At 46.2% G+C, this 25,726-nt stretch overlaps 1 protein-coding gene across 3 annotated transcripts in view; it reads right to left on the bottom strand.

Moving 5' to 3' along the window:
* Window positions 1-4,136: 4,136 nt before the first annotated feature.
* Window positions 4,137-25,726, bottom strand: part of LOC142576402 (monocarboxylate transporter 14-like) — a 51,778-nt gene continuing 30,188 nt past the window's right edge. For 2 of the 3 annotated variants that reach the window (XM_075686521.1, XM_075686522.1), the window contains exons 2-5: window positions 22,965-23,204; window positions 22,017-22,160; window positions 10,793-11,794; window positions 4,137-4,486 (exon numbers count right to left, since the gene is read on the bottom strand). In XM_075686521.1, the coding sequence (XP_075542636.1) occupies window positions 4,338-4,486; window positions 10,793-11,794; window positions 22,017-22,160; window positions 22,965-23,193 (1,524 nt within the window). In that variant the 5' untranslated portion in view covers window positions 23,194-23,204 and the 3' untranslated portion in view covers window positions 4,137-4,337. Of the gene's footprint in view, window positions 4,487-10,792; window positions 11,795-22,016; window positions 22,161-22,964; window positions 23,205-25,726 lie in introns of those variants that run through there. The other variant, XM_075686523.1, reaches the window with a different exon arrangement.

The raw sequence follows: 25,726 nt of genomic DNA on the forward strand, positions 1-25,726 counted from the left end.
GGTGGGCAAACCAGGGGACAAATCAAGGGCGCCGTTGAAATTGGTACCTATCATTACGGAGCCTTTTACACGGCTCGTTATTGATACAGTGGGACCTCTGCCGGTAACAGCCACGGGGTACAGACACATTTTGACTGTGATCTGCCCAGCGACAAAGTTCCCTGAAGCAGTGCCGCTTAAAGAACTCAGCTCAGTTGAGATAGTCAATGCACTACTGTCCATATTTGCGCGAGTTGGTTTTCCTGCGGAAATCCAATCAGATCAGGCCACAGTGTTTACTAGCGCTTTGACGACAACTTTTCTCGAAAGGTGTGGGGTAAAGCTGCTACACAGCTCAGTGTACCACCCACAGTCGAATTCCGTTGAGAAGCTCCACTCCGTCATGAAGCGCGTGTTGAGAGCATTGTGTTTTGAACATCGAACTGACTGGGAGCTGTGTCTGCCTGGGGTGATGTTTGCATTAAGAACCGCGCCGCATGCAGCTACGGGGTTTTCGCCAGCTGAACTGGTGTACGGTCGCTCGCTTCGGTCTCCGCTTCGCATGCTTCGAGAATCATGGGAAGGCAGGGGCGACGACGCAGTCGTGGTGGAGTACGTGCTTAAGCTCCTCGAACGCTTAAGAAGGGCACAGGAGTTGTCAGGTGAAGCAATGGCAAAGGCCCAGCAGAGGGCCAAGGTTTATTATGATCGGACAGCCAGGGCCCGTCGTTTTGAGGTGGGCGATGAGGTCATGATATTGCGCACATCGCTAAACAACAAACTAGACGTGCAGTGGGAGGGCCCAGCACGAATTGTTCAGAAACTGTCGGACGTTAACTACGTGGTCAGTCTGCCAGGAAAGCGGAAAGCACAGCAAGTTTACCACTGTAATCTGCTCAAACCCTATAAACAACGGGAAGCAGTGGTGTGCATGATGGTAAACGTTCCTGAAGAGCTTCCGGTCGAGCTTCCGGGACTAGGCTCAGTGACGAACAGGGAAGACACCGGTCAAGTCATTAGTGACCTTATCAGTAAAGCACCGCTGTCGCCTGAGCAGAAAACCGAACTACACCAGCTATTACAAGAGTTTCAAGGTCTGTTCTCTGAGAGGCCTGGTAGGACTTCTGTACTTGCTCATGATATAGAACTTACCTCCCCAGAGCCAGTACGATCCAAGGCGTATCGGGTGTCACCCCGCCAGAGCGATATTATGGAGGCTGAGGTAAAGAAAATGCTACAGCTCGGTGTTATTGAGGCAGGTGAGAGTGATTATACCTCCCCTTTGATTTTAGTTGAGGTACCGGGCAAGGAACCTCGTCCTTGCGTCGACTACCGCAGGCTTAATTCCATCACTAAGGATCAAATTTATCCGATCCCTAACGTCGAGGAGCGCCTTGAGAAAGTTAGTAGCGCTCAGTTTATTTCCACCCTATATCTTGTCAGGGGTTATTGGCAGGTTCCACTTACAGAAGAGGCTAGTAGGTATGCGGCGTTCATTTCACCAATGGGAACATTCCGTCCTAAAGTATTGAGTTTTGGTTTGAAGAACGCGCCATACTGTTTTTCAAGCCTCATGGATAAAGTGTTGCGGGGACAGCAAGAATTCGCTTTACCGTATCTAGACGACGTAGCGATATTCTCCGCATCCTGGTCTGAGCATATGGCACACTTGCGGGCAGTGCTAACCCGCCTGCGCGAAGCGGGCTTGACAGTAAAGGCTCCTAAGTGCCAGTTAGCACAGGCCGAGGTTGTCTACCTCGGTCACGTGATTGGTGAGGGTCGTCGCCGCCCCTCTGAAATAAAAGTGGCCGCTGTGCGTGACTTTCCGCAACCGCGCACGAAGACCGATATTCGGTCGTTCTTAGGTGTCGCCGGCTACTATCAGAGGTACATCCCCAGGTACTCTGATATCGCGGCTCCCCTTACGGATGCTCTAAGAAAGACAGAGCCTCAAACAGTCGTCTGGGACGAGACAAAGGAAAGAGCTTTTAGCGCCCTAAAGAGTGCCCTAACAAGCCAGCCTGTGCTACGATCGCCAGACTATACAAAAGGGTTCGTTGTTCAGTGCGATGCTAGTGAGCGAGGCATGGGCGTTGTACTGTGCCAACGGGAAAAGGGAGAAGTAGAACACCCCGTCCTGTATGCTAGTCGTAAGCTGACCAGTCGTGAGCAGGCGTATAGCGCCACCGAGAAAGAGTGTGCATGTCTCGTGTGGGCCGTTCAGAAATTGTCATGCTATCTAGCCGGCTGGAGGTTTATCATTGAGACGGATCACTGCCCTCTCCAATGGCTGCAGACCATCTCTCCCAAAAATGGCCGCCTCCTGCGCTGGAGCCTCGCTTTGCAACAATATTCCTTTGAGGTGCGTTACAAAAAGGGGAGTCTCAACGGTAACGCCGATGGCTTAAGTCGAAGCCCCTAACGTAGGAATCAGCCTCAAAAATTGTTTGTTACTGATGTTTTTCTTCCTGAGGCAGGATTTTTTTAACATATTGCTTTTGTTTAGTGTTTCAAAGTGATGATATGCTTTCTAGTGCAATTTTCCAATTTGTGGACGCGTTCTGAGTGATGCTAGACTACTGTAAGGAACTAGGCAGTGGTATAAAAAGGGGAAAGAGCCTGGCAGGGCTTAGTGAGGGTTGTGCCGTGCTTGCTGACTGAGCGGTTGAGTTTCAGCGTAGTTCTAACGCTTGCCGGGAACGAGAACAAAAATGTGAACTCTCCCGAAGTCACTTTGCAGTGTCCCGTGCGAATCTGAACGAGAGAACGAGGCCTTCTCTGTGCGCTGCGCTCAAGAAACGTCGAGGGACGCCCGACTTCGGTTATGAGCATCATCGAGCGACATCCCTCCGGACAGCGGATGCAGTCCCCTGTCCATCGGGATCTCCTTCCCCCGGCGGGGCGGTCTGTTACGTTTCGCCTACGACGCGCGGTTTAGCCGGCGCGACTGCAACAAAGCGGCAGACATTTTGGCCCGTTCGGCGTCGCCGCTACGCTCCCCGCCAAGCGCGTCCAGGCATGTTCCGATGCCACGTGTCTTCATGTGCGTGTGTGAGTGTATGTGCCATTGTGCCCGACTGGAGGCGCTACGAGAATAGAAGTCACCTTCTCCTCCCAGCCATTGTGCCCGACCAGAGGCGCTACGAGAGTAGAAGTCACCTTCTCCTCCCAGTCATTGTGCCCGACCAGAGGCGCTACGAGAGTAGAGGTTACCTTCTCCTCCCAGTCTTTGTGCCCGACCAGCGGCGCTACGACAGTATGCGGCACCTTATCCCATTGTACAATCACGTGCTCGTCTATTGAGGGGTTCCTTCTTGCCCTCAACTGCGAGAGTATAAAAACAGCTGCCCCGGACGCCAAAAAGAGGGCTCCGATTTCTTCTGTTGAGTAAAGTGCTCTCCCGTCTCTCTACTTCGGTCAACCTGACCGCCAACTCTTTGCGATGTTAAAATAAACAAGTTGTTTTGTTGTTACCAGTCGACTCATGCTTTGCCGGGACCTTCGGATGCTTCCAGTTGTACCCCAGGCCGCCAGGCCAACGCTACCCTTGGGGCTTGCGACCCAGGTGCAACCACGGGCGTCAGCGCCGAGTTCCCAACAGGTCGTACCATCGGTGCGACCACAACAACCGTTGCCATCGGTGGGATTCAAACAGCATCCAGACACAGACACATCGTCTCGACCGAAAGATTGTAACGCCTGAAAAGAAAGTGAAGACCTCATCTAAGCATAGGAGCGGTCTCAGAGGACATGGAACAACAACGACGCCTCGTAGCCAGGGCCATGGAGACAGTGAAGGCCAGAGGGTTCCTGTAATCAGGAGAGCACCCACCTAGACTAAAGCCGGGGCATACTCCGGGTACTGTTTCGAAAATGAACGTTTAATCCTCCTCCTCCTCTCGTACTTTGGAAATTGCGGCCATGTAAGCGTTATCTTAAATTGCTCAGTTCAATCTTTCCTTGGTTTAGAATAGGATATGATAAATTTTCATTCACAGAAGCTTACGTCGCCCTGACTAGACGTCATGAGGATCTCGTGATATCATAGCGCGCTTGTGTCAGCACCAGTCTCGCTATATATATATATATATATATATATATATATATATATATATATATATATATATATATATATATATATATATATACCAGGCAAATTAGTAAATATCGTCAATTTATTTTCCTTTCCAGTGTCCTGTTCCAATCAGGCTTAAAAGCCGCTTACATATAATTTTTGGCGTCCACTTTCCAGCTGTTCTGGCACTGTTTCTGGACTGGCGATAATAGGAAATGTTGCTATGACTCCGCAGTCTCCCTCTGGTTGAGGCGTTTACAGACATTTTTTGCACCTCGTGAACTTAGTTCGAGGAGTGCGTTTGGACATTGCTTCTCCTCTTCCTGGCGTCAGTGAAGGCCTGCGCACACACCATGAGCGCGGCGAACAGGTCGATGGCACCACACATTCGGTAGAGATTGTCGTACGAGCCCCTCACGTCACGGAATGCACCTGCGAGAGACAGAAGGAGCAGGCTGAGACAATCCTAACACGCCCGGAGCCGAAATGTTCGCCATCCGGCTTTTGTCTATTGGCCGCTTTTAAAGGGACACTAAAGCGAAGCAATAAATCAGTTTAAACTAAGGAAGCATTGTTTGAGAACCCTGCAGGCAGTCATCTAAAAAAAATAGTTTCATTATTAGATGAGAAAATGAAGGTCCAAGTATCAGTATTTGAATTTCGCGCCGAAACCCCAGTGCCGGTACGTCAGCGTGTCGTCAGGGATTCCAAAGTATGTTTTCGCATTTGGGCCGTGTTGGCTGAATAAAGGTTATCGAAACTTGCCATGTTTATTATTTGGTTCCTTTAGAACACGATGTAGTCAATCTGTACCGTTATATATAATTAGTAAGCCCGAGAAGATGCCATCAAAATCCAAGACGTCACAGCCCCCAGGTGCGGGAACTTAATTAGGCGTCACCACCCATATTTTCTTCTTGCGCTTTTTCTGGCTTACCAAACGTCTTATTGTTGTAAGAGTGGTGTTTTTGGTGTTGTAGAATGGTAATTTACTAATGCAGAAGAAATCACTTTTCCCCTTAGTGTCCCTTTAATGTGATATACTTAAGAGCCCCGTTGCGCAGTCGGCACGCAGTCGGCACGGCTGCCTTGACCGTGAGCGAGAAGTGCCTGCCAATAATATTGCGGCGCGCACCGCGTTTCTACCAATCACAGAGCGTCACGCGCCGCGTGCTTTCTACCAAACATAGCGCGGCGCGGCACGTTTCTTCCAACCGTGGCAGCGGCGGCGCCGGCCAGGCGGGGAATGAAAAAAAAAAGTTTTTTTTTTTTCTGGAATGGCCGTTCCGGCCCTGCGAAGGTGGATGTCCAGCGGAGCTGTTGCAAAGCGCCACAAAACTGTTAAATACAATGCTTTATGGATAATGCGGTAATGCCAGTAATGGTAATCTAGATTACCGGTAGTGATGGGAGTAATGATAATTTTCAGTGCTAATTTGTTGCAGCACTCCCAGAAGAGTGTTGCAACAACACTGAAATCAGTTGCTAGGCTCCTCTTTTTATGTGTGAAACACTGGGGACGTCACGGACGTCGCTCCCCAAGCCGCAAGGTGCCGTTCTGCGCAACAGGAATCTTTACCGGCAAACTTATGCGGGGTGCTTCGCATTTGTTGTCAGGGGCGCCTTATCATCAATGACGTGTTTCAGATGCTTGTTTTGCGCTTGTTCTTTATTGAAGCGTATGCTGTACTGTACGTTGGATGGGCGATTCCGAAGAATGTGTGCGCTGTTCGCTTCACTTTGCTGAGTGCTTCCAGCCTCTACCTTACCGCGGGGATACTCCAGGCCTGCACTGCCGCCGAGATCAGCGCACGTTTTTTTCTAACTGCAGTGGACACGAGAAATGGCGACCACGGAGAGTATACCAGCCTCGCTGTAAGAAAAAAGAAAAAAAAAGAAAAGAAAACAGAAAGCTCGTTTTTATGCATAGCTTTCGCCGCCAGCGTTTCTCTGTAGAGATTGCGGTTGCCTAATCTGCAGTTTACGGGAAGCGTGAGAAGCAGTCAGGGATCGTTAATTGTATTGCGTTCTACTCTTAAAGGTGAAGCTTAAGCGTGTCGCAGGTTTTAATGCGTAAGCATTCTTTAGCAAGTAGCCGAGCCCCGTCCCGCGAAAAGTGTCATGTCTTGTATCTCCACAAGATGTTGAAACTTGCAAAGTTAACAGATTTATTCGCTATAATAGCGTATATGCAGCTGACTGATATCTTTATAAGCGATAAGGAACAATTTAAACCAAAAAAGAATACGCATAAACACAGAATAACCACAGCCATACAAAGGGCTCCTTACAAAATGCACGGGGAAGCTCATAGCAGGAGTGCGCTGACTGAAATTTTGGGTTGGGTGAATTTGAAATTTTGGGTTAGGTCAACGTGAAATTTGGAGGTAAGCCAACTGGAATATTGGGGTGGGCCAACTTTAAATTTGTGGATTGGCCAACTTAAATTGGGCCGTATGTACTTAGGCAACCCCAGTGGAGTTTCGGCATTCAATTTTTCTTCTTACTGACCCATTTGATTATTTAAGTAGCACCACACGTTGCTAATCAGCCGACGCTCATTGCCATGGCACGAGGAGCGTCTCTGACATAGTTCGCTACCAAGCATCCACAATACTCAAGCCGCCTAACTGACAGAGTCATTTATGTAATGAACGGCAGAGAGGTTGGCCTGAGCTATAACTAGCTCTGACCTGCATTTCACACGCATGCACTTTAGACGCCTATGTGACCTGGCTTCGAACAAACGATCTGGAAATGTGCGATGGCCCACTGTTAACATGACGAAACACCATTCCCTTAGTGATAAATTTCACCGGTAACGATGTGTGTAATATCTGCCTCGATAACGCAAGATCTCCACAATAGGTTACGAAAGCGAGCTAACCCTGAATGACGCCTGTCAGGAGAATGTAATAGAATCGCGGGCTTTAGAGCCTCAAAGCAACAGATGGGGTACAGGATACATCCTAGATGGGGGCTCGGAAATACTTTACACGATGTCGAATTCTTTGATTTAGGCACACGAGCATTAATTCCGGCTTCAGTAGAAAGCGGCCACCGCGGTAAGAAATCGAACCCAGCGTCTCGCCGCTAGCAGCCACATGTCACAGCCAGTGCTTTCTACATGGCATAAAGTTCAGTGTCTGGGACCTACAAAACTACGATGTGAAACGCCTACTCATAAATAGGCGAATCCTAATTAAATCAGTGCTTCCCGCTATGTCTACTGATTCTGCCTATTTGATGATGGCAGCCACTCGGACACAAATAGAGAAATCACCAAGTGGCTCACGCGGAGCTGAATTACGCCCCACGAGAAATAACACGCATAAGCGGAGCATATCGCGCGAATACAGACACGATCGCACTTGTCCACAGTGCTCCCGTCACTTTATCTGGATGCTCACATCATCCATGACGCTAAATAACGAGTTGAAGATCGGCCGGCAAAGATGACAGTGAGCACGCATTCGGCATTGATAAGCGGACACTAATAAAAAAAATTGACGGTACCTTAAGTATCCTTACGGGATTTGAAGGCGAAATCATTATGAATTATCTAAGTCATCACCATTAAAGACTTAGTTAAGTGCTACAACAGGCTTGAGTTCCGTTATTCGCTTTCCTTTTTTTGCGTGCGTTATTCACCAGAGTGCCACCATAGAGAACTCATCGTCAAGTAGGTACGAGTTCATATTGTGTTTGCTTAATTATATCACTATATTTATTTATTTATTTATTTATTTGAGTACCCTAAGGGCCCATTAGGGCATTACATAGGGGGGGACGAAAAAGTTCAAGCATGAGTGAATTCTGTACAATGTAAATATATGAAGGCATTAGGAACCATAAAAAAACATCTAGCAGAAGCAAACAAAAAAAAGAAAGAAAGAAAGAAAAGGGTAACGAAATTTATACAATGTTTAGTAGTGTGAAACACGCATAAGAACCTAGAATGTGATGCAAACAATCAGTACCCATCGGAACACGATGGGTACTCAAATCAAATAAACGTTTAGGTAAACAGCCGACACAGATACATAGCAGATGAAACGGAGTGAATTTTACACAATGCCAAGCACTTTAAAACGCTGTTTAAGTAAATATTCAAGAAAATGTGGGTTCTGACAGGTTGACACACTCTAAACAGGTTAGTAGTGCTGCATGAAATGATGATGATTCCGTAAGCGAGACAATGTTTGCAGGTAGCGAGTTCCATTCGGCAATAGATAAAACGAGAGGCGAATTTTGATAAGCGTTAGTCCTGGCAAATATAGGTTTTACTTTATGAACATGGTCTGTGCGGGTAGAGATGTGGGGAGCGGGAAGAATATGGGCTCGAGCGAATGCAGTGTTGCTGTGGTAAAGGCTATGGAAGAAGGTCAACCGTGATAATTTCCTGCGCATGCCAAGTGAAGGGAGATTAAGTAATTTCTTTAAGGCGGACACACTTTGATATCGCGAGTATTGCCGACAATAAATGCTGTCATGCGGATAACGCGCGTGCCGTTCGTTTCTGGAAAGTACCGGGCTCGCAGCGTTAAAGAAAGGAAACGCATCAAGACAGATGACGATTATCGTTCTGCGGCAGAAGGGGCACTTAGAGTGTGTAAAACAAGCCTTTTAAAGCAGCAGCCACATCGCACGCGGAGCTGACCATCGACACTGCGCATGCGTATATCATCGTACAACACAGTGCTAACTGCGGCAGATAGCCGAGCGAAATATGGCGCACAATGTGTTTTCTGCGACTGCGATCCCCGGTCTGGGACATGCGAGCCTTCGTTCCGTCGTTGTTCAATCATCGTCGTACCGCAACCATCGTGCCATTGTTCTTGCGATGGCATAGCCTTCGTCATCGCGTCAACACAGTCGTCATGCGCTAGCCGACAGGCTAAAGTGAACTGCATGAATCGCTGCAGAAGCCTCCATCCAAGCAAGCTTGCGTCATGGACCATCAGAAAGTACATGATTTCGTGACAGAAGCAACCAAGGTAAAGCTGCGTCTGTCGATAGCAACACACTCGACTGTAATCTACAGGTGGCTTTTATTGCCACCTTTTGCTTTGGCACCAAGACAAACCACTCTTGCGCGTTGTTTTCTCACTAAACAAATAAACAAACAGACAAACTGTGAGAACAGCTTTCAACGGTGGTACCGTGACTGTACCAGTACTAGGTTCATGCATTTGTTTTGCCCTACTGCAGCTGATATTATAAAAAGTGTTAAGTTTGATATCCATTACTTGTTTGCTAGTCTCAAATGCAACATCTACACGCAGAATGATCCCGCTTCTAAGGTACTGTGTATTGCAGCCAAATATATACATTACAATGGCCACAGTATCGAGCACAGTTTCAACTGCATGGTCACGAGTATTATATGTGTTAAGATGCTAGAGTCTCCCAGCAATATGCGAACAGCTAATACGCAGCAAATTATGCTCCTTAGCCCCTTCCGACCCCCCAAAATTCGCAATATTATACAGATTTAACTCTATATTGTTTTAATGCAAATTCTGGTCAAATTTTACCGCTCACCATTCTAGAAAGATGGTGGCAGTTGACATCCTTTTTGACTTAAGGAAAATGTTGAAGTTGGGGGGGCAACCACAATTTCCGTATTCAAATGCATGTGAAACGCAGAGATGTTTTAATGAGGCAACAGCTGGGCAGATCTAAATTAATTTTAATGCATTTCAGAGAAAAAAAGTACCTTCTATCGAATCTTGGATATAAAATTTCATTTATGGACTGAAATTTCAAATCACTCAAAAGACGTCAAATTTTTCTTCAAGTACGCTGCATTGTTTTCTGTCCAACATGAAAATCTAGCTCTATAGACAAATTTGTTTATCTCTTCGTATGAACAGGAAGGTCGGCATTTTCGTTAGACACCCTGCAAAATCATCCATCCCTTGATGTGTGTGAGATCGTGTCAGCTTGTTCGTGTAGTGATGCGTTCCGTGCCATCGCTGAATGCAAAACCACAGCTGTCGAATTTCTTTTCATGCACCTACGGAGAACGTTAACTTGCTCATCGGCAATGAAAAAAGTCACTAAAAACGACGAACGCTTTTTACCAAAGCTCGCCGTGTATCGCGAGTAGCACATGTTAAGCGTCAAGCACAAACCAACAAGTCTTTACGATGTTGAAAGAATGAGCTAACGGGTTAGGACTATGGAAAAAAATAAGTCGGCGAAAAACGTCGCACAAACCTGCAAATAGCGTACCACATGGTACATACCCTATAGTCAATTCACATTACCGGTGCGTCATAAGAGCTTCACAGCATGCAGTGGTGCGCAGATTCTTAATGCCAAAAGAATGCCAATTTTTGCTTCACAAAAGACAAGGCAGTATTTACTAAGCCTTAGTTTTCGGCAGCGTGAAGCCAACGTGAACCATTGTCAATTCCATGCGTGAATTTCCCTAATAGATTTCTTTCTTGAGGATGAGGAAGTTCTTTCCTTGCATTTGTTGGGCTACAAAGGCTTCAGTTTCGCTGCAGATACAGGTGCAGACACTAAGATAACTACAAAAGCAATGTCCGAAAATCACTGCCAGAAGAATTAGGATGCAGCGAGTATTAATTCTACCACCACTTGCTTGCAGTTTGATTATTCAAATAACAAAAGTGCTAGAAATATCCCCTCTACACACTCATTCGTAGTTTTGTCGTCCCACCCGAGCAGGGACAGGGAAAAAATAGGCAATTTGGAAGACCTGCTTACCCACGATAGAAGGTTCGCAGAATACGAGCGGTAGCAATGCCACGCCCATGAGACCCCAGGACACTGCAACGCTGTGCACGCCCAGGTAGTCCGCTACGAGGACGGACTTGAAGGCGTTCAGGTAACCCTGCTGGACACCGGTCACGAAACTGACCACTGCCAAGGCCGCGAAGCTGCCAACGTGGGGAAAAATACAGAAACACAGTGCCAACACTGCCAGGCTGAGGGCTGTGATGGGACAACGGCTGTGCGCGAGCTTGTCAGTGATCAGAGGAATGATGAGGCGTCCGATGAATCCTCCCGAACACTGGCATGTCACGAGCTGCGCGGCGGCGTTCAATGCTATGCCTTTGTCCGCTGCATAGTCAACTATAGTCGAACCAAACAGCGGAAGAGTAAAGTCTGATGCCACCATAGCCACCAAGAGAATGTAGAAGCATGGCGATCGCAAAACCTCAATGACTTGCGAGATAATACCCAAGGGAGTGCTGTGCCGTTCCAGAGGTTTACCCGATGGTGTTGCAGAGGCCATCGAAGACTTTGACACAACATCCACTGCCCTCTTGGTATCGATATTGTCTGTAGTTTGGCCTACCTCACCGTTGCTCATCCCTAATGCAGTGTCAAGAGCGAACACTGGCTGTTGTATAGTATAATTACTAGAACTGGAGTCTTGGGTTTGCGCTGTCGCCCCGTAGGTGGCGGGCGCATCCTTCACTGCTTCGACCGACGCGGTCTTGTGTCTGCAACGCGACCACCTGACAGGTTTCGCGTATCGCAGCATGAAAGCAAGAGGAATCAGGTTCAGCGTCAGTGCTCCCACAATAAGGAAACAACCTTTTAGACCATGTTCCGACGCCAAGTGTGACAGGAGTGAAGGTCCGACAATGCCTGACACCGAAACGCCCAGGAACTTGATACCAGTGGCGAAGCCTCGGTACTCTTCAAAATAGCAGACGACGTATACAGCTGCTCCTATAGCAAGGGCGCCGAACGATGCCCCTGAAATGATTTAAAGTGGCAAACAGTTAACTGCGATACGTCTTGCATACAGTTTCTTTTCTAAATGCTTTTCTCTCGTTTGCAGAGAGGACTTGCGTTTGCAATCATCATATATTTATTTTATTATTAGCTTGTCCTATGCCCCCTCTAGGACGAATGCCTCTATGAGCCACCTCCATTAATCCAAGGAGACTTCATTCTACGTCGGCCATTTCTTAATCTCTTTCACGAGCAAATTTTCTGCCGTCCTCATTTTGTTGGCTCTTATTTCTGTCGTTCTTTTCCTCCAATACACCAGCTTTTATCTATTCTATGCATGCCCTGCTTGACCCTTATATCATACGGCAATTATATATGCATATTTCTTTTTGCGAGCCCAGTGTACCAGCCACTGCAGTTGGATTACGCTGGAAACAGTAAAGCATGTCATTTGCGTATGCTCGAATATGCCCGTACGAAGGAGCACGCTTTAGTGCTTCTTTTCGCAAGCTTTCCACTGGGACCTTCACAAGACTTAGTTACAGAGCCACCCATGCGTAATTAACATTCCTGGGCAGCACAGAAAGACCTTGGCTCACGGCCAGTTGTGACAGGTCCATCTCTCATGCTCCTACATTTATTAATTACCTTTTTTTTTCTCTTTATTGTTTCACGGATTCTCTCCGTGTAGGGGGCAGAGGTAAAGGCAAAATGCCTGACAGAGCCTCTGCGCCCCTACAGTTCAAGGCAGCATGACATATCATTCACATACATATTTGTCGAACCTATCTTTAACACACAGCACACAGCAACGAAAAATTCAATTATTCAGGACACATGTCTCCAAAGCATCACTTTTGCTTCAGCGGGATAGATTTCGAAAAAAGCAGAAGATACATATGCAATAAGTATTATATAACAATAAAGTTGGCTTACACCAGAAGTCAACAAAGAAAAAAAACCATAGAATCACTGGTTTCACTGGTCGTCTACTTTCTAACGCTCTTTTTCACCCAATAAGCTTCTGTCCTGTGCAGAGTAGCATTCGTGATGCCGACCACCGCATATTCAAGAAATATGTCCTTTTGATGTGCTCAACTTCATTTCTTCCCAAATAATCTTGATAATAAATATCAACTACCTGTGTTCACCCTATCGTCCATACTGCACCTTCCCAACATTTCGATTCGGTTCCTTTTTGTAGTACCCTAAGCTTTTGCTCCAGCTTCCTTGTTATCCACCGCGTTTAAGCGCCATAGCTTACTAATGGCCAAAGCCACGGTTTCTATTATTTTCTTATTTCCTTCGGCAGGAAGCTAGGAAATGGCTTGTATGGAAGATGCACGATTTCTTTTGCGCCTCTCCTTTAAGCTGGCGCTCTAAACGACGTGAGTCCTGCTTCTCGCAGCGACTTCAGGCAGCTGCTTGGCCTCTCACAGTAGCTTTGGGACAGTGGGCTATGCCTAGTTGATAATGAAATTCATGCAGCAACCGCAATGAATGCAAGGGCCAATCCAAGTGACACTCCACTATCATTTTTGAATGCGATGATGGCACATTGCAGTCGTCCGCATCGTGAAACGTGTGCGTCAAGAATATGCATACTGTATTTATGCGCACATAGAACTCTGCAAGCAAAATTGAAGCGGCACCGTCACAATCGCCATCGTTAAGTGCACCAAGTCAATTGTGTTCTTAGGAAGGCAAAGCATATATAGACGATTCGGCGTCGTATTAGAGAAATGCATTCTAGGTAGAGTTCATTTTGCGAACCGTTTCTTCCACAAAAGCTCGGCCGCATATATGGAACATTATGCGTCGTCCTGAAACATCACCAAAACAGGGAAACGTCTTTAAGTTATTCGCTGTTCCCCAAGATCGCGGACAGCTTTAGTGGGGTGGAGGAATTCTGGGTGAAAGTCGCCGTACATGGCGCATGTTGTCTATCACGCTCTAACAATGAAAAATTCATATGGCCCATGAATTTAAATGCGATGCATTTCTTGGCAAACGTTTGCCACTTTGACAGCATCTATCTATCTATCTATCTATCTATCTATCTATCTATCTATCTATCTATCTATCTATCTATCTATCTATCTATCTATCTATCTATCTATCTAACCGCCTACATCTTAGCTTTTTGGTCGTTTGGTTGACTTGGTGTGTACCAAATTTGGCATAGTATGACTAGAGCGTCTGACGAACATAAATGATAGGTCATGACATGAATATTGTGACACGTGTGTCTTGTAGCTCATGAAACGACCGCCTACATATTGGCGCTCTTGCGAACGAAAATGTTCTTCGAACGGGATACGGCGTCTGAAATCTTCGCTTGCACTCCATGGTGGCGGTAAGGTGGTCGCCTCAACGCAACTTGCATTTGGGATCGCACCTATGCTGAGCGTCGGGGTTTGCTTCCCCGCATCCTCTGCAGATGGCGTCGTTGGGTGAAGAGCAGACGTCGGAGCGGCGCCCGAGTCGGCCGCAGCTGTAACACAGGTCCATTTGCTTGCGAAATAAAGTCCACCTGACGATAGTGCCGCCTTGTGCCGCCATTGTGCCCTGTGACAAAATTTGGCACCCAGTACCCCTCGAACAGGACCACCATGGTGCCAGTGTTCTTGATTCTTTCGGCGCCCAGAGCCGTGGGATTTATCGGATTGACGAGTTTTTTGTCGATCGCTGCGGGCCCGTCGGTAAGGGAGACGCCTCGGAAGACGCCCTTGCACGTGGAAGGGGGGGGGGGGTTCTCGTAAGCGCTCACCTCAAAACGGTAATGTACTTGTTTGTTTTTAATGCGAATAGCACTCTTTACCTTCTTCAGCCGTTTTGAATCTATCTATCTATCTATCTATCTATCTATCTATCTATCTATCTATCTATCTATCTATCTATCTATCTATCTATCCCCTTGCCTACTTTGTGCCCCAAGTTATCTACCTGCTTGGGCCACTAGCGATGTGCTCCATGTCGTTATGCTGTCGTGGCCTTCACATTGTGTAAATACAGCTTCGTTATGTCGTACTTTTGTCGTGCCGTAATTCTTATGCACCACGATCCATTGGCCTTAGCTGTGTAATAACTTGGGCCACTACGTATGCGCTCGTGGTCGTAATGCCGTTGCCTTCATTTCATCAACGTCATTCCACCTTTGTTATAGGACACTCATCGTGCCATCGCCATAACGTCATTGTTGCCATGGAATTGTCGTCATAAGCCGTCATTCATTCGTTGTCACGCCGCCATAGTGATGCCCTCGTAGTCATTCAATCGTCGTCATTTCAGCTTCGTGATCTGACTTTTGTCATGCTTCATGATATGACTTTCGTCGTCGTCACGCTTTCTACTAAGACTTAGTGGTGCACCTTGTGTGATATCTTGGGTCATATGTACGCGTTCAGGATCCTGATGGCCTCGTGCTCGTTACATTGTCGTCATTCAAACTTTGTCGTCGCACTCTGGTCATTCGATTGTCATGACGTCGTCGTCTTGAACATGTCGTGGTCGAGCATTCGTCGTCATGCTGTCCTTTCGTCATTGTCATTACCTCGGTAACCTTGTCCCATTGTCCTCATACAACCTTCATCTCTCCGTCGGCGTCAATCATTCTTTGTCACTGCATTGTAATCGCACTGTCGTCGTTCAATCAAGATGAACAACTCTTGTCCAGCTGCCATTGTCAGACAATCGCTATCAGGCATTCATTGAGACCAGCGTGATAATGCGGTTTTAGTCATGCCATTTATTCTACTCCAGCGTCATCAGACCACTCTCGTCATGCCGTCCTCGTCACGCCATCGTCGTCATACAGGTTTTGCGACAGTCATCGTCTCTCCATTGTCATCCTACACTCGTCGTCATTCCTTCTTCTCATGCCATTGTCACGCCAGAATCGTCACGGCGTCCGCGTCATACAGTCATCGTCAAGCACTCGTTGTCTCACCGTCGTTGGCATGCCGTCGCGGTCTTTCTATTGCCATGATAGTAACAATAACATCCGATTCTGGTCATGCCATCGTTGTCATATCCCCTTCGTCGATCCATCCCGTCGCTCGTTGTTCGTCATTCTATCCGAATAATGGTTTTTCGTCATTCGGTAGTGATTATGCCAATGTTGTCATATGACCGTTGCCATTGTGTCATTGTCACATAGACGCTATCATGCACAGGTTTTCATAATGTCGTCGCTATGCCGTCTTGGTCCTGTGATCGTCGTCCTTCTCGTCGTGTCGTATGTGCGTCGCGTGTGGTCGTGTCGTTGTCCTCATGTCTTAGTCGCAACGCTGTTGTTACATCATTGTACCATTGTCGCCATGCCGTCATCGTTATAGAGCCTTTGTCGTTCTCATCCCAACGTGACTCCGCTAACATTATCAAGTCATGGTCTCGCCTCCATGCTCATGGCCTACATCGGCAAGCGAACCGAGAACAAGGTAAAAGCGGGAGCATAGGTTTCGACAAGTACACTTGTCGTTTTCAAGGCGACATACGCTTTCCTCAACACAGTATATATAGGGGGGGGGGGGTTCTCCAAAGGGGCCAGGGGGTAAGACGGGTAGGTGAGGCAACGACCGAAAGTGCGTTATCGGAGAGGGTGTAGGCTTAAAAGGAAAGGAATGCCATTAACACGGCTGGTGACACGGCAGCGTATCAGTCGGTCGTGAGTTTTCTTTTTCTTGAATGGGGCCTGGACGATGGCAGCTGGGATGGGGGCAGGGATGGTTTGGTACGCTGAAAGTTAGTGAGCTATCGTCTCTCTCAAAATGATTATATAAAGAGCGGCAGCAGATGGCACTCGAGAAAGAAAACCACTAAAATTAAATACAAATATAAATAAACCAAAAAGGAAAGGCTGCCAAGAAAATTTAAAAAATTAAGAAAGACACTATGCAACCAAATTAAATAACTGAGTGCGTCTGCCTATAACTTAAATTTAGCATCGCGAATAGATCTAGAGCTTCTTTTGAAACATTTATGGCACGAGCACTATTTTCTGCATCCCCTTTTGTTATAATTTTGACAGAAACGATAGCTCACTGACCTCCAGCGAAACAGATAATCTCAAAACTGGTGTCATCTTGTGAATTCCGTCAATGTGGATCTAACTTACGTAATCCGCGGCTAGAATTTATAAATTGCAATATGAGTAATTATTTATTAGTGCATTTTGTTGATTAGCTGATTATGCATTTCAATTTTTTGCGCCAGTGATGTCCGCCTCTTCAAGTAGACCAGCTCATTCACTAGAATTGTGCTATCTGCCATAGGAATTTTCTTTAATTTGGATGTGCTTGCTGAAACACCCGATATATATATATATATATATATATATATATATATATATATATATATATATATATATATATATATATATATATATATATATATATATATATATATATATATATATATATAAATGTTGGCACGTGTACTTTATCGGGCGACCACGTTTCGCCGCCTAACAAATGTTATCGCACAGCGTGGGACGCGCCTGCATGTATCCGAAGTTTCTGGCAAGTTATTGATGCTTCTATCCGCTGTCTGTTGTCTCCGAACCTTATGTTGTCTGATTTCATCGCCTGACGCGAATGGTGTAGAACTTTGTGGAAGGCACGCGGGTCCCAACGATTAGTCTGGAACATTCGACGATTGATGTATAAAAGCCGACGCGCTTGACCCGTTGATCAGATTTTCGACGATCGCCGGCCGTGTTCGCCGCTATCGTTGTGCTATAAGTGGCAGACCTGTCTCGTTTACTTGCATGACGTCGTTGTCTTCGCCGGAAATTTCGACGATCACCTTAGGCTGCTTGCAACAGTACTAGAGGCCATGAAGTCATCAGGGCTCACTCTGAAGCCAGAAAAGTGCCGCTTCGTTTACGATGAGCTTCTGTTCCTAGGCCACGTCATCAGCCAGTCTGGAGTCCGCCCCGACCCGCAGAAGACAGCTGCCATCGCAAAGTTCCCGCAGCCCATCAACAAGAAGGCAGTGCGGAGATTTCTTGGAATGTTTCCGAACTACAGGCGATTTGCCAAGGACTTTTCACGCATCGCTGAGCCGCTGACACAGCTAACTAAATGTGACGTCGAGTTCAAGTGGGAAACGCCGCAGGCCGACGCATTACAAGAACTCAAACAACGCATGCAGTCGCCGCCCGTACTTGCGCACTTCGACGAGTACGCCGATGCCGAAATACACACTGACGCCAGTAGCCTAGGCCTCGGTGCCGTCCTATTCCAGAGAAAAGATGGACATGAACACGTGATAGCTTACGCTAGCCGGTCATTGTCAAAAGCGGAAGGCAATTATTCTCGCCATCGCCATCGCCATCGTTTGGGCTACAGCGAAATTTCGCCCTTACCTATATGGCAGGCCATTCAAAGTGGTCAGCGACCATCACGCGTTGTGTTGGCTAGCTTAAAGGACCCTTCAGGACGGCGGCCACGGTGGAGCCTCAGACTACAAGAATACGACATCACTGTAACATACAAGTCCGGACGAAAACACTCAGATGCCGATTGCCTATCACGCGCCTCCATTGACCCGCCGCCGCAATATGACGAGGATGACGACGCCTTCCTTGGAATAATAAGCGCGGAGAGAGAAAAACATTTATTTGAGAGAGAAAAACATTTATGGAAGACTTCACCGAACAGCAACGAGGAGACCCGGAGCTAAAAGCTCTAGTCGAGTATTTGCAAGGGCACACCGACATTGTCCTTAGGCCATTTAAGCGTGGATTATCTTCGTTCACGCTTCAAAACAACCTACTCTTGAAGAACTTCTCACCAGTCCGCGCCAACTACATTCTTGTTGTTCCCTAGGCGCTGCGTCCAGAAGTGCTGCACGCCCTATATGACGATCCAACCACTGGGCAACTCGGTTTCTCCCGGACCTTATCGAGGATACAGGAAAGGTATTACTGGCCGCGTCTGACCGCCGACGTCGCCCGTTACGTCAAGACATGCCGAGAGTGTCAGCGACGCAAGACACCACCGACAAGGCCTGCGGGATTACTACAGCCGATCAAGCCTCCCTACCGACCTTTTCAGCAGATAGGGATGGACTTGTTGGGACCGTTTCCGACATCAACTTCCGGAAATGAGTGGATCGTCGTGGCGACTGACTATCTCACCCGCTTCGCTGAAACTAAAGCTGTACCGAAAGGCAGCGCAGCCGAAGTGGCGAAATGTTTCGTCGAGAAGATCCTGCTGCGACATGGTGCTCCAGAAGTCATCACCGACAGACGAACGGCTTTTACAGCACAGCTCACGCAAGCAATTCTGCAATACAGCCAGACAGGTCACAGGAGGACAACTTCCTACCACCCGCAAACGAATGGTCTCACGGAGCGCCTGAACAAGACCCTCGCCGACATGCTAGCGATGTACGTCGACGTCGAGCACAAAACGTGGGATGCGGTCCTGCCGTACGTAACATTCGCTTACAACACAGCGGTGCAAGAAGCAACATAGATCACGCCATTTAAGCTGGTTTACGGCAGGCACTCGACGACGACGCTCGACGCCATGCTGCCGCACGTCACTGACGAAGAAAATCTTGACGTAGCTACCTAACTCCAGCGCGCCGAAGAAACCCGACAGCTCAGCCGCCTGCGGATCAAGAACCAGCATAGGACCGACAGCCGACACTACAACCTCCGACGACGCTTCGTCGATTACCAGCCCGGCGACCGTGTTTGCGTATGGACCCCGATACGCTGACGAGGATTCAGTGAAAAACTACTCCGACGCTATTTCGGACCCTACAACGTCATCCGACGTATCGGCGCTCTGGACTATGAGGTCGTGCCAGACGGCATTTCGCATTCACAGCGGCGCCGCGCACGATCTGAAGTGGTCCATGTGGTGCGTCTTAAACCCTTTTACGGACGCTGACGAACTTCCTTATTTTGTTGTTTTCTTTGCTACGAGTGTTTTCCTTTATTACTTTCGTTTGTTTGCAGCATCGGGTCGATGCTTTTTAAGAGGGGGGTAATGACGCGTGTACTTATCTTTATCGGGCGACCACGTTTCGCCGCCTAACAAATGTTATCGCACAGCGCGGGACGCGCCTGCATGTATCCGAAGTTTCTGGAAAATTTTTTATGCTTCTATCCGCTGTCTGTTGTCGCTGAACCTTATGTTACCTGACCTCATCACCTGACGCGAATGGTGTAGAACTTTGTGGAAGTCCCGCGGGTCCCAACGATTAGTCTGGAACATTCGACGATTGATGTATTAAAGCCGCCGCGCTTGACCCGTTGATCAGATTTTCGACGATCGCCGACCGTGTTCGCCGCTATCGTTGTGCTATGAGTGTAGCCTGTCTTGCAGGCACAGGTTCGCCCAATAAAAGTTAGTTTTGTCGTTCAGAGTATTGCTACTGTCTTCTTCAACTTCACCACCACGTGACAATATCTTACAGTACGTTGGAAACTTGATGTGCTTTTCTATATCCATAACTTAGTTGGACGGCATATATGCTGAAACAGCGAGACTAATCGTTATTTTTTGTCTGGGGCGTCTGCAACGAAATGAAGGCGAAGCAGCGAAGATCATATATTTACCTGTCACTAAACTGCTGTAACTAAACTTATGTGTATGTAATGCTCAGTTCGTCGGATCCGATTGCAGTTGTCAAAGAATCCGTCGCCTTCACCTTGGCAGTGTCAAAGAAACGTCTTGTGGCATCTCTATTGTCGTGGTGAGCTTGTCTTATCACTCAGTGGTCTAATTTGTGATTTCTCAAAAAGTAGAACGCTTTATTTTCTCTAAAGGATTCAGGCGTCAAAACTCCGAAACTACTTCCTCTGTAGATTGGTTTCTCTCCAAAACTGCGTTCAGTTCAGGTGTCAGTTATGAGTTTAAAGCACAAATAAAACCTCTACTTAGGTAGGAATAGCATAATCTACATTTAAAATAACGCTGCAAGAGAAATCCGCCATCTACAATGATAGCTTGGAGCATATGCGTGATCTGAGTTGATTATCTCCTCAAACTTAACTTTTTCGTTCACCTGGATGCTGGAAGGCATGCATTTGCGTTTACAAAACGCTTCAATCTGAGTGGGGAAACAAGGGGTAGGCGGGAGATGAAAATTCGAGACGTTTCGACGGCCACGAGAGGACTTTTGCTCAAGGCGATGCCTATGCTTTCACCCTGTTTTGGTTTGACTCATCGTCCTGAATATGTGTTGCTGCTTCTAAAGAAGACGAAACTCATTTGATGGACGACTAGTATTGCAGGCCCATTATATTCATATTGGCTCTTTAAAGAGTCACTTTATTACCCAGCGCGCCAGTTTATCGTATGCTACCTACTTTCGCGGTAGAGGGAACGGGACAGGTAAAGTTAACAATCGCCAGGGCCTCACGCCCTGCTTTCTCTGAAAAATTCAGTAGCTTTAATTGAACACATTTTAGCTTGTGCGTGTTTTGGGTAGAGTTCATAGGGAAGAAGGTATTTTCTATCTTTCTACATGTAATAGCTTATTTCCAGGGCAAGCGGCCGTGACGTCATAGAGGTGCAAGCCACCGCAGCTTCCGGTGTTCTCCCTTTCGAAAAGGTAACCGCAAACGCACGGTGAGCATCTTCCAATGTTCTCAGCATGCCCACACTTCAGTCACTGCGAAAAAGAGGAGTGGCTGTTTCGTCGCCCTCTCATCTACGAAAAAGGTTTATTGCACATGTATAGTGCTCGTGGCAGCACACCACTGGTCTGTGAAGTGAGAGGATATCTGGTGATGGGCATACTGAACAATCTGCGCCCCCATTTGCCACAGCCTAGGTAACAAAACATTTGAAGCCTGATTGGAAGCATTTAGAAAACAGACAATGCAATCGGGGTAAATTTTGCTGTTACGCTTTCGGGCAAATGTTCCCAGCAATCCGCTTTACAGACACTTTTCTGTGAGCCACTTGCACGTGAAATAACGTTTAACCAAAATGAGATCTAATAGAAACGAAATTCTGCATGTTCTCCTTGTCGATTTATATAGGAGTACTGGAGCAAGAAAGAAATCATCAGGAGGTTGCTATGGCCCCGTTATTTTGACTTTTGAAATCATGCGCTGCCTCTCCTTGAGCGCTAAAGAATGGTTACGTTCTACAGATTGTCACTTCTTTATACACTTAGCATTATTCAGGCGTATGCAACTCCATGTACCAGCACTAATAAGCTAGATACGTCAGACCTTTATTCGGGAGTTGCCGTCCAGTGAGCAGTGAGCACGTACCGTAGAGAACTCCCAAGGTTACAGACATCCAAGCCATGTTTGGAACAAAGGCGCTGGCGATGATAGCCACAGGGCACAGAAGGGCGCCAGCCAGGATTGTGCTGTGAATGGACACTCTGTGTTGAATAGCTCCGAGTGCAAAACCTTCGAAATAGATGTACTAACGTTAGTGAAAAAAGAACTTGAAATCAGTAATACTCGCACCCTTATCGCACTGTAATACGTATGATAATATTTATATTACGACATGCTGCAATTAACGAATTGTGGGTGGTGAGGTTGCAAGGTATATCGACATAGAACAATTTGTACGGATAGCATCGATTTGGTGTATGCACCATTAAACTTGCCCTAAGGTGGCATTGTTGGCGCGCATAATTTTTTTCAAAGCAAACGCCGTTTTAAGCACACAAGCACAAATATTGTTCAAACGCCAAAGTGCTTCGTCGCGAACCTCAGAACTGAATATCTAGAAACTGGCATCATCCTGAGAATTCATTTCATTTGTGCATACGCCTCACGAACTCACAGGAGAAAGTACTTCTTGATGGGCTAGTTGGTAGCTGCTCGTTATAAACTATAATGACGCCAAATAAATATAAGGACGCCGTTTATTTGGCATGTTTGTATTTTATAATCACAGGGGAAAATTTGTAAAATGAAATATATATGGTAAAATTTTGTATGAAAACTTATTCAGCACAATTTTGTTAATTTGTAGCCTACGTAGTCGGTATGCTTGTGCAAGTAACGACCATCTCTTTAAACAATCCACTTCCACGATTAGAGTTGGGCTATCAGCCACGGGTGATATTAAGGTATGTACAGTAAAAAAAAGAACAAAAATACGATATACCAACCATAAGGGCCACATTTAGAAGATATACTAAATGCGTTATGTGTCGTACCCAACGACCGCTGCTGCTCACGTAATGATCCATATTTTACCCATAAGGCTGGTCGTCACTGTCTGCATGGTTCTAGGCCATGAGGCTGTTTGCCGATCGACGACATATCCGTCCATAAACAGGACGAACAGCAGGCCACTGTTGGTCTGTGGAATGGACACAAGGAGGCTTATGAAAGCCGTGATGAACGGAACTGTCCAGCAGCTGTCAATGAATCCAATGGAAGGCTGCAAGCCGGTTTTCGAGGGTGACACTGATGGAACGGCCATGGTGCACAGCGCTGCGAAATGTAAAAGAAAAATAAAGTGCCGCTTCAATGGCATTTCATTTTTGGCTTAAAACAACGTTCAGTTATGTCAGCAGGCCCTTTGTTGACGTCTTGTCGCGCTACTTGGAACTTTCTTAAAATATGAATGCATACCAACTCGGCCAACTTTTGGTAAATCTGTATACATGAAACGAAAACTTGTAATGCTAGTATTGCTTATAATCAAGCAACCATAATACCCAGGCGCCCTACTTCGGTGTCGTTGTGTAGAGGAAAGAAGCCATTACTCGACCAAGCATATATCGCGTGCGCAGATGGTGCCATTGTTGCGTCATTCAAGAAGAAATGGGCGATAAAGTTAGCCTTTCGCATGGCGCCCAGAGACGCATTTAACTCCGCACTAGAATAGATGTTTAGAGGTTTATTTATTTACCACATTAGTACACTGATATATACTAAGTGGTAGGGATGGCAGGATAAAAGCTGCATAACGGCAGCTTGACTAGTCCCACCTCCCCATGAAACAACAGGCAGCAACATGGCAAGATATTCGTAGTACATTCTTTTGGCAAGGTCAATATATACATATTCACAGACGCATATATATACTCACATTTGTACACACACATACATATATATATATATATATATATATATATATATATATATGTGTGTGTGTGTACAAATGTGTGTATATATATGCGTCTGTGAATATGTATATATTGACCTTGCCACAAGATATATATATATATAGATATATATATATAGATATATATATATATATATATATATATATATATATATATATACATACACACATGCATATACGCATACATGTATGCATGCTACTTAGAAATAGCAAAGGAATACTTTTCAACCGACGAACCAAGAAGTTAATTATTCACAGAAATTTTTGCAGTAATGTGCTCTTGGATATATGGCGTATGTGTACATCATTTAGACTATATTTGTTAAGTGTAGAGGGAAGACAGTAGGAGAGTGCTTGAAGGCCATAGTTAGTCCGAGGGCGCGGGACTTCCCAGTGTTCCGTATATCGATTTAGGCGAAAAGAAGGATTCCGCTGCAAGTTCGCGATGTTTATGATATGATTAGTACCCTTAACCATGTCACGTTTAAAAGAACACATAAGTTGATACTCATAAAGGCGGTCTACACGTAAAATCTTGAACTTCCGGAATATGTCACGCGTATGTCCATTGTAAGGTAAGTCTGAAATAGCACGTAAGGCATTCTTTTGAACTGAAACTAAATTACCTAATGATTTCTTAGTACTATTTGACCAGACCAGGTTACAATAGCGCAGGTGAGAAGCAAATAGTGCGTTATAAACCATAAGTTTCTGTGGTATTGGTAGTAGCCTCTGGCATCTGCGCAACATACCTAACGCTTTACTAAGTTTATTTCGTAAGTAATTGGTGTGGTGGTCCCATAGCATCAATTCATGGAAGATAACACCCAATGTTTTTGCTGTAGCGGAAAGTTCTATTTTTGTGTCATTGAGTGTGAGGCATTGGGTTAGATCACAAGGCGCGGATCACTACGTTTGTCAATCCAAGCGGGAGTGGCGGCACTTTAGAGAGCTCATTCAGATATAGTAATGTTAATTTATCACTCAAACGTGTGCTCACGAGGAATGTGGAAACATACTAGTGTGCAAAAGATTTACGGCTGCTCGCCTATGGTTCCCGGGCGTTCGGCAAATAGGGTTCAGAGACCGCATGAAGAGACTCGGGCAATGAAACAGAGAGATGCCAGTTCGCGCCCACCACATGACTATGGCCTGAGCACTATGAACACGAAGCCTGTGCTATAGGAAGATTACACATATGACCCCCACAAGCAGTATGATAAGTTAACAATGTCAGCTTTGTAATGTGTTAATAAATCTCACTTGTGCATTTGGTAACGTCACTTCCCGACCCTAGTACTTGCTTGTTTGTGTGTAGTGTGGCGGTGGGCGGATTAATCCTGGTAAGTAGATTAATACAAGAAAACTACATGTCCGCAAGCTGTGACTATAAATATTACGGCGGAAATTATCCCAAAATGACTGTCGATGGTAACACGAAAACTATTTAAGTAATGTAGGTGCAGGTAGTATTTATCAAGTCCCATTCATATATCACCACTACTGGTCATCCTGAGACTTTGCTTGCTTCGGCTACATGCAGTATACACTGTCTCCTGCAATAGTCGACATTGCTGTGGTGCTCGCTTGCCAGAGTTGCCAATGAGCATGACGGCGTGACGATGATCATATGACGATGCAGTGATGACGACGAAAACAAATGTCGAGGAAATCGGAAAGGCGGTATGACGATGACGACGAGAGTATGACGTACAGGATAAGTTGCGTCACATCTTGCATCATTCCGTCGGCGTAGTAGTCGTAAGGATGACGGTATGACAAGAGTCAGATGACGTTGCTCGAAAAACCACAATCGAATGACCAACCCCATGTGAGCAAAAAAGGTTTATTGGAGGTCCGGGCAGAATGACAACTCGTCGCGTAC

This window comes from Dermacentor variabilis, chromosome 3 (genome assembly GCF_050947875.1).
Source record: "Dermacentor variabilis isolate Ectoservices chromosome 3, ASM5094787v1, whole genome shotgun sequence".
NCBI classification, from domain to species: domain Eukaryota; kingdom Metazoa; phylum Arthropoda; class Arachnida; order Ixodida; family Ixodidae; genus Dermacentor; species Dermacentor variabilis.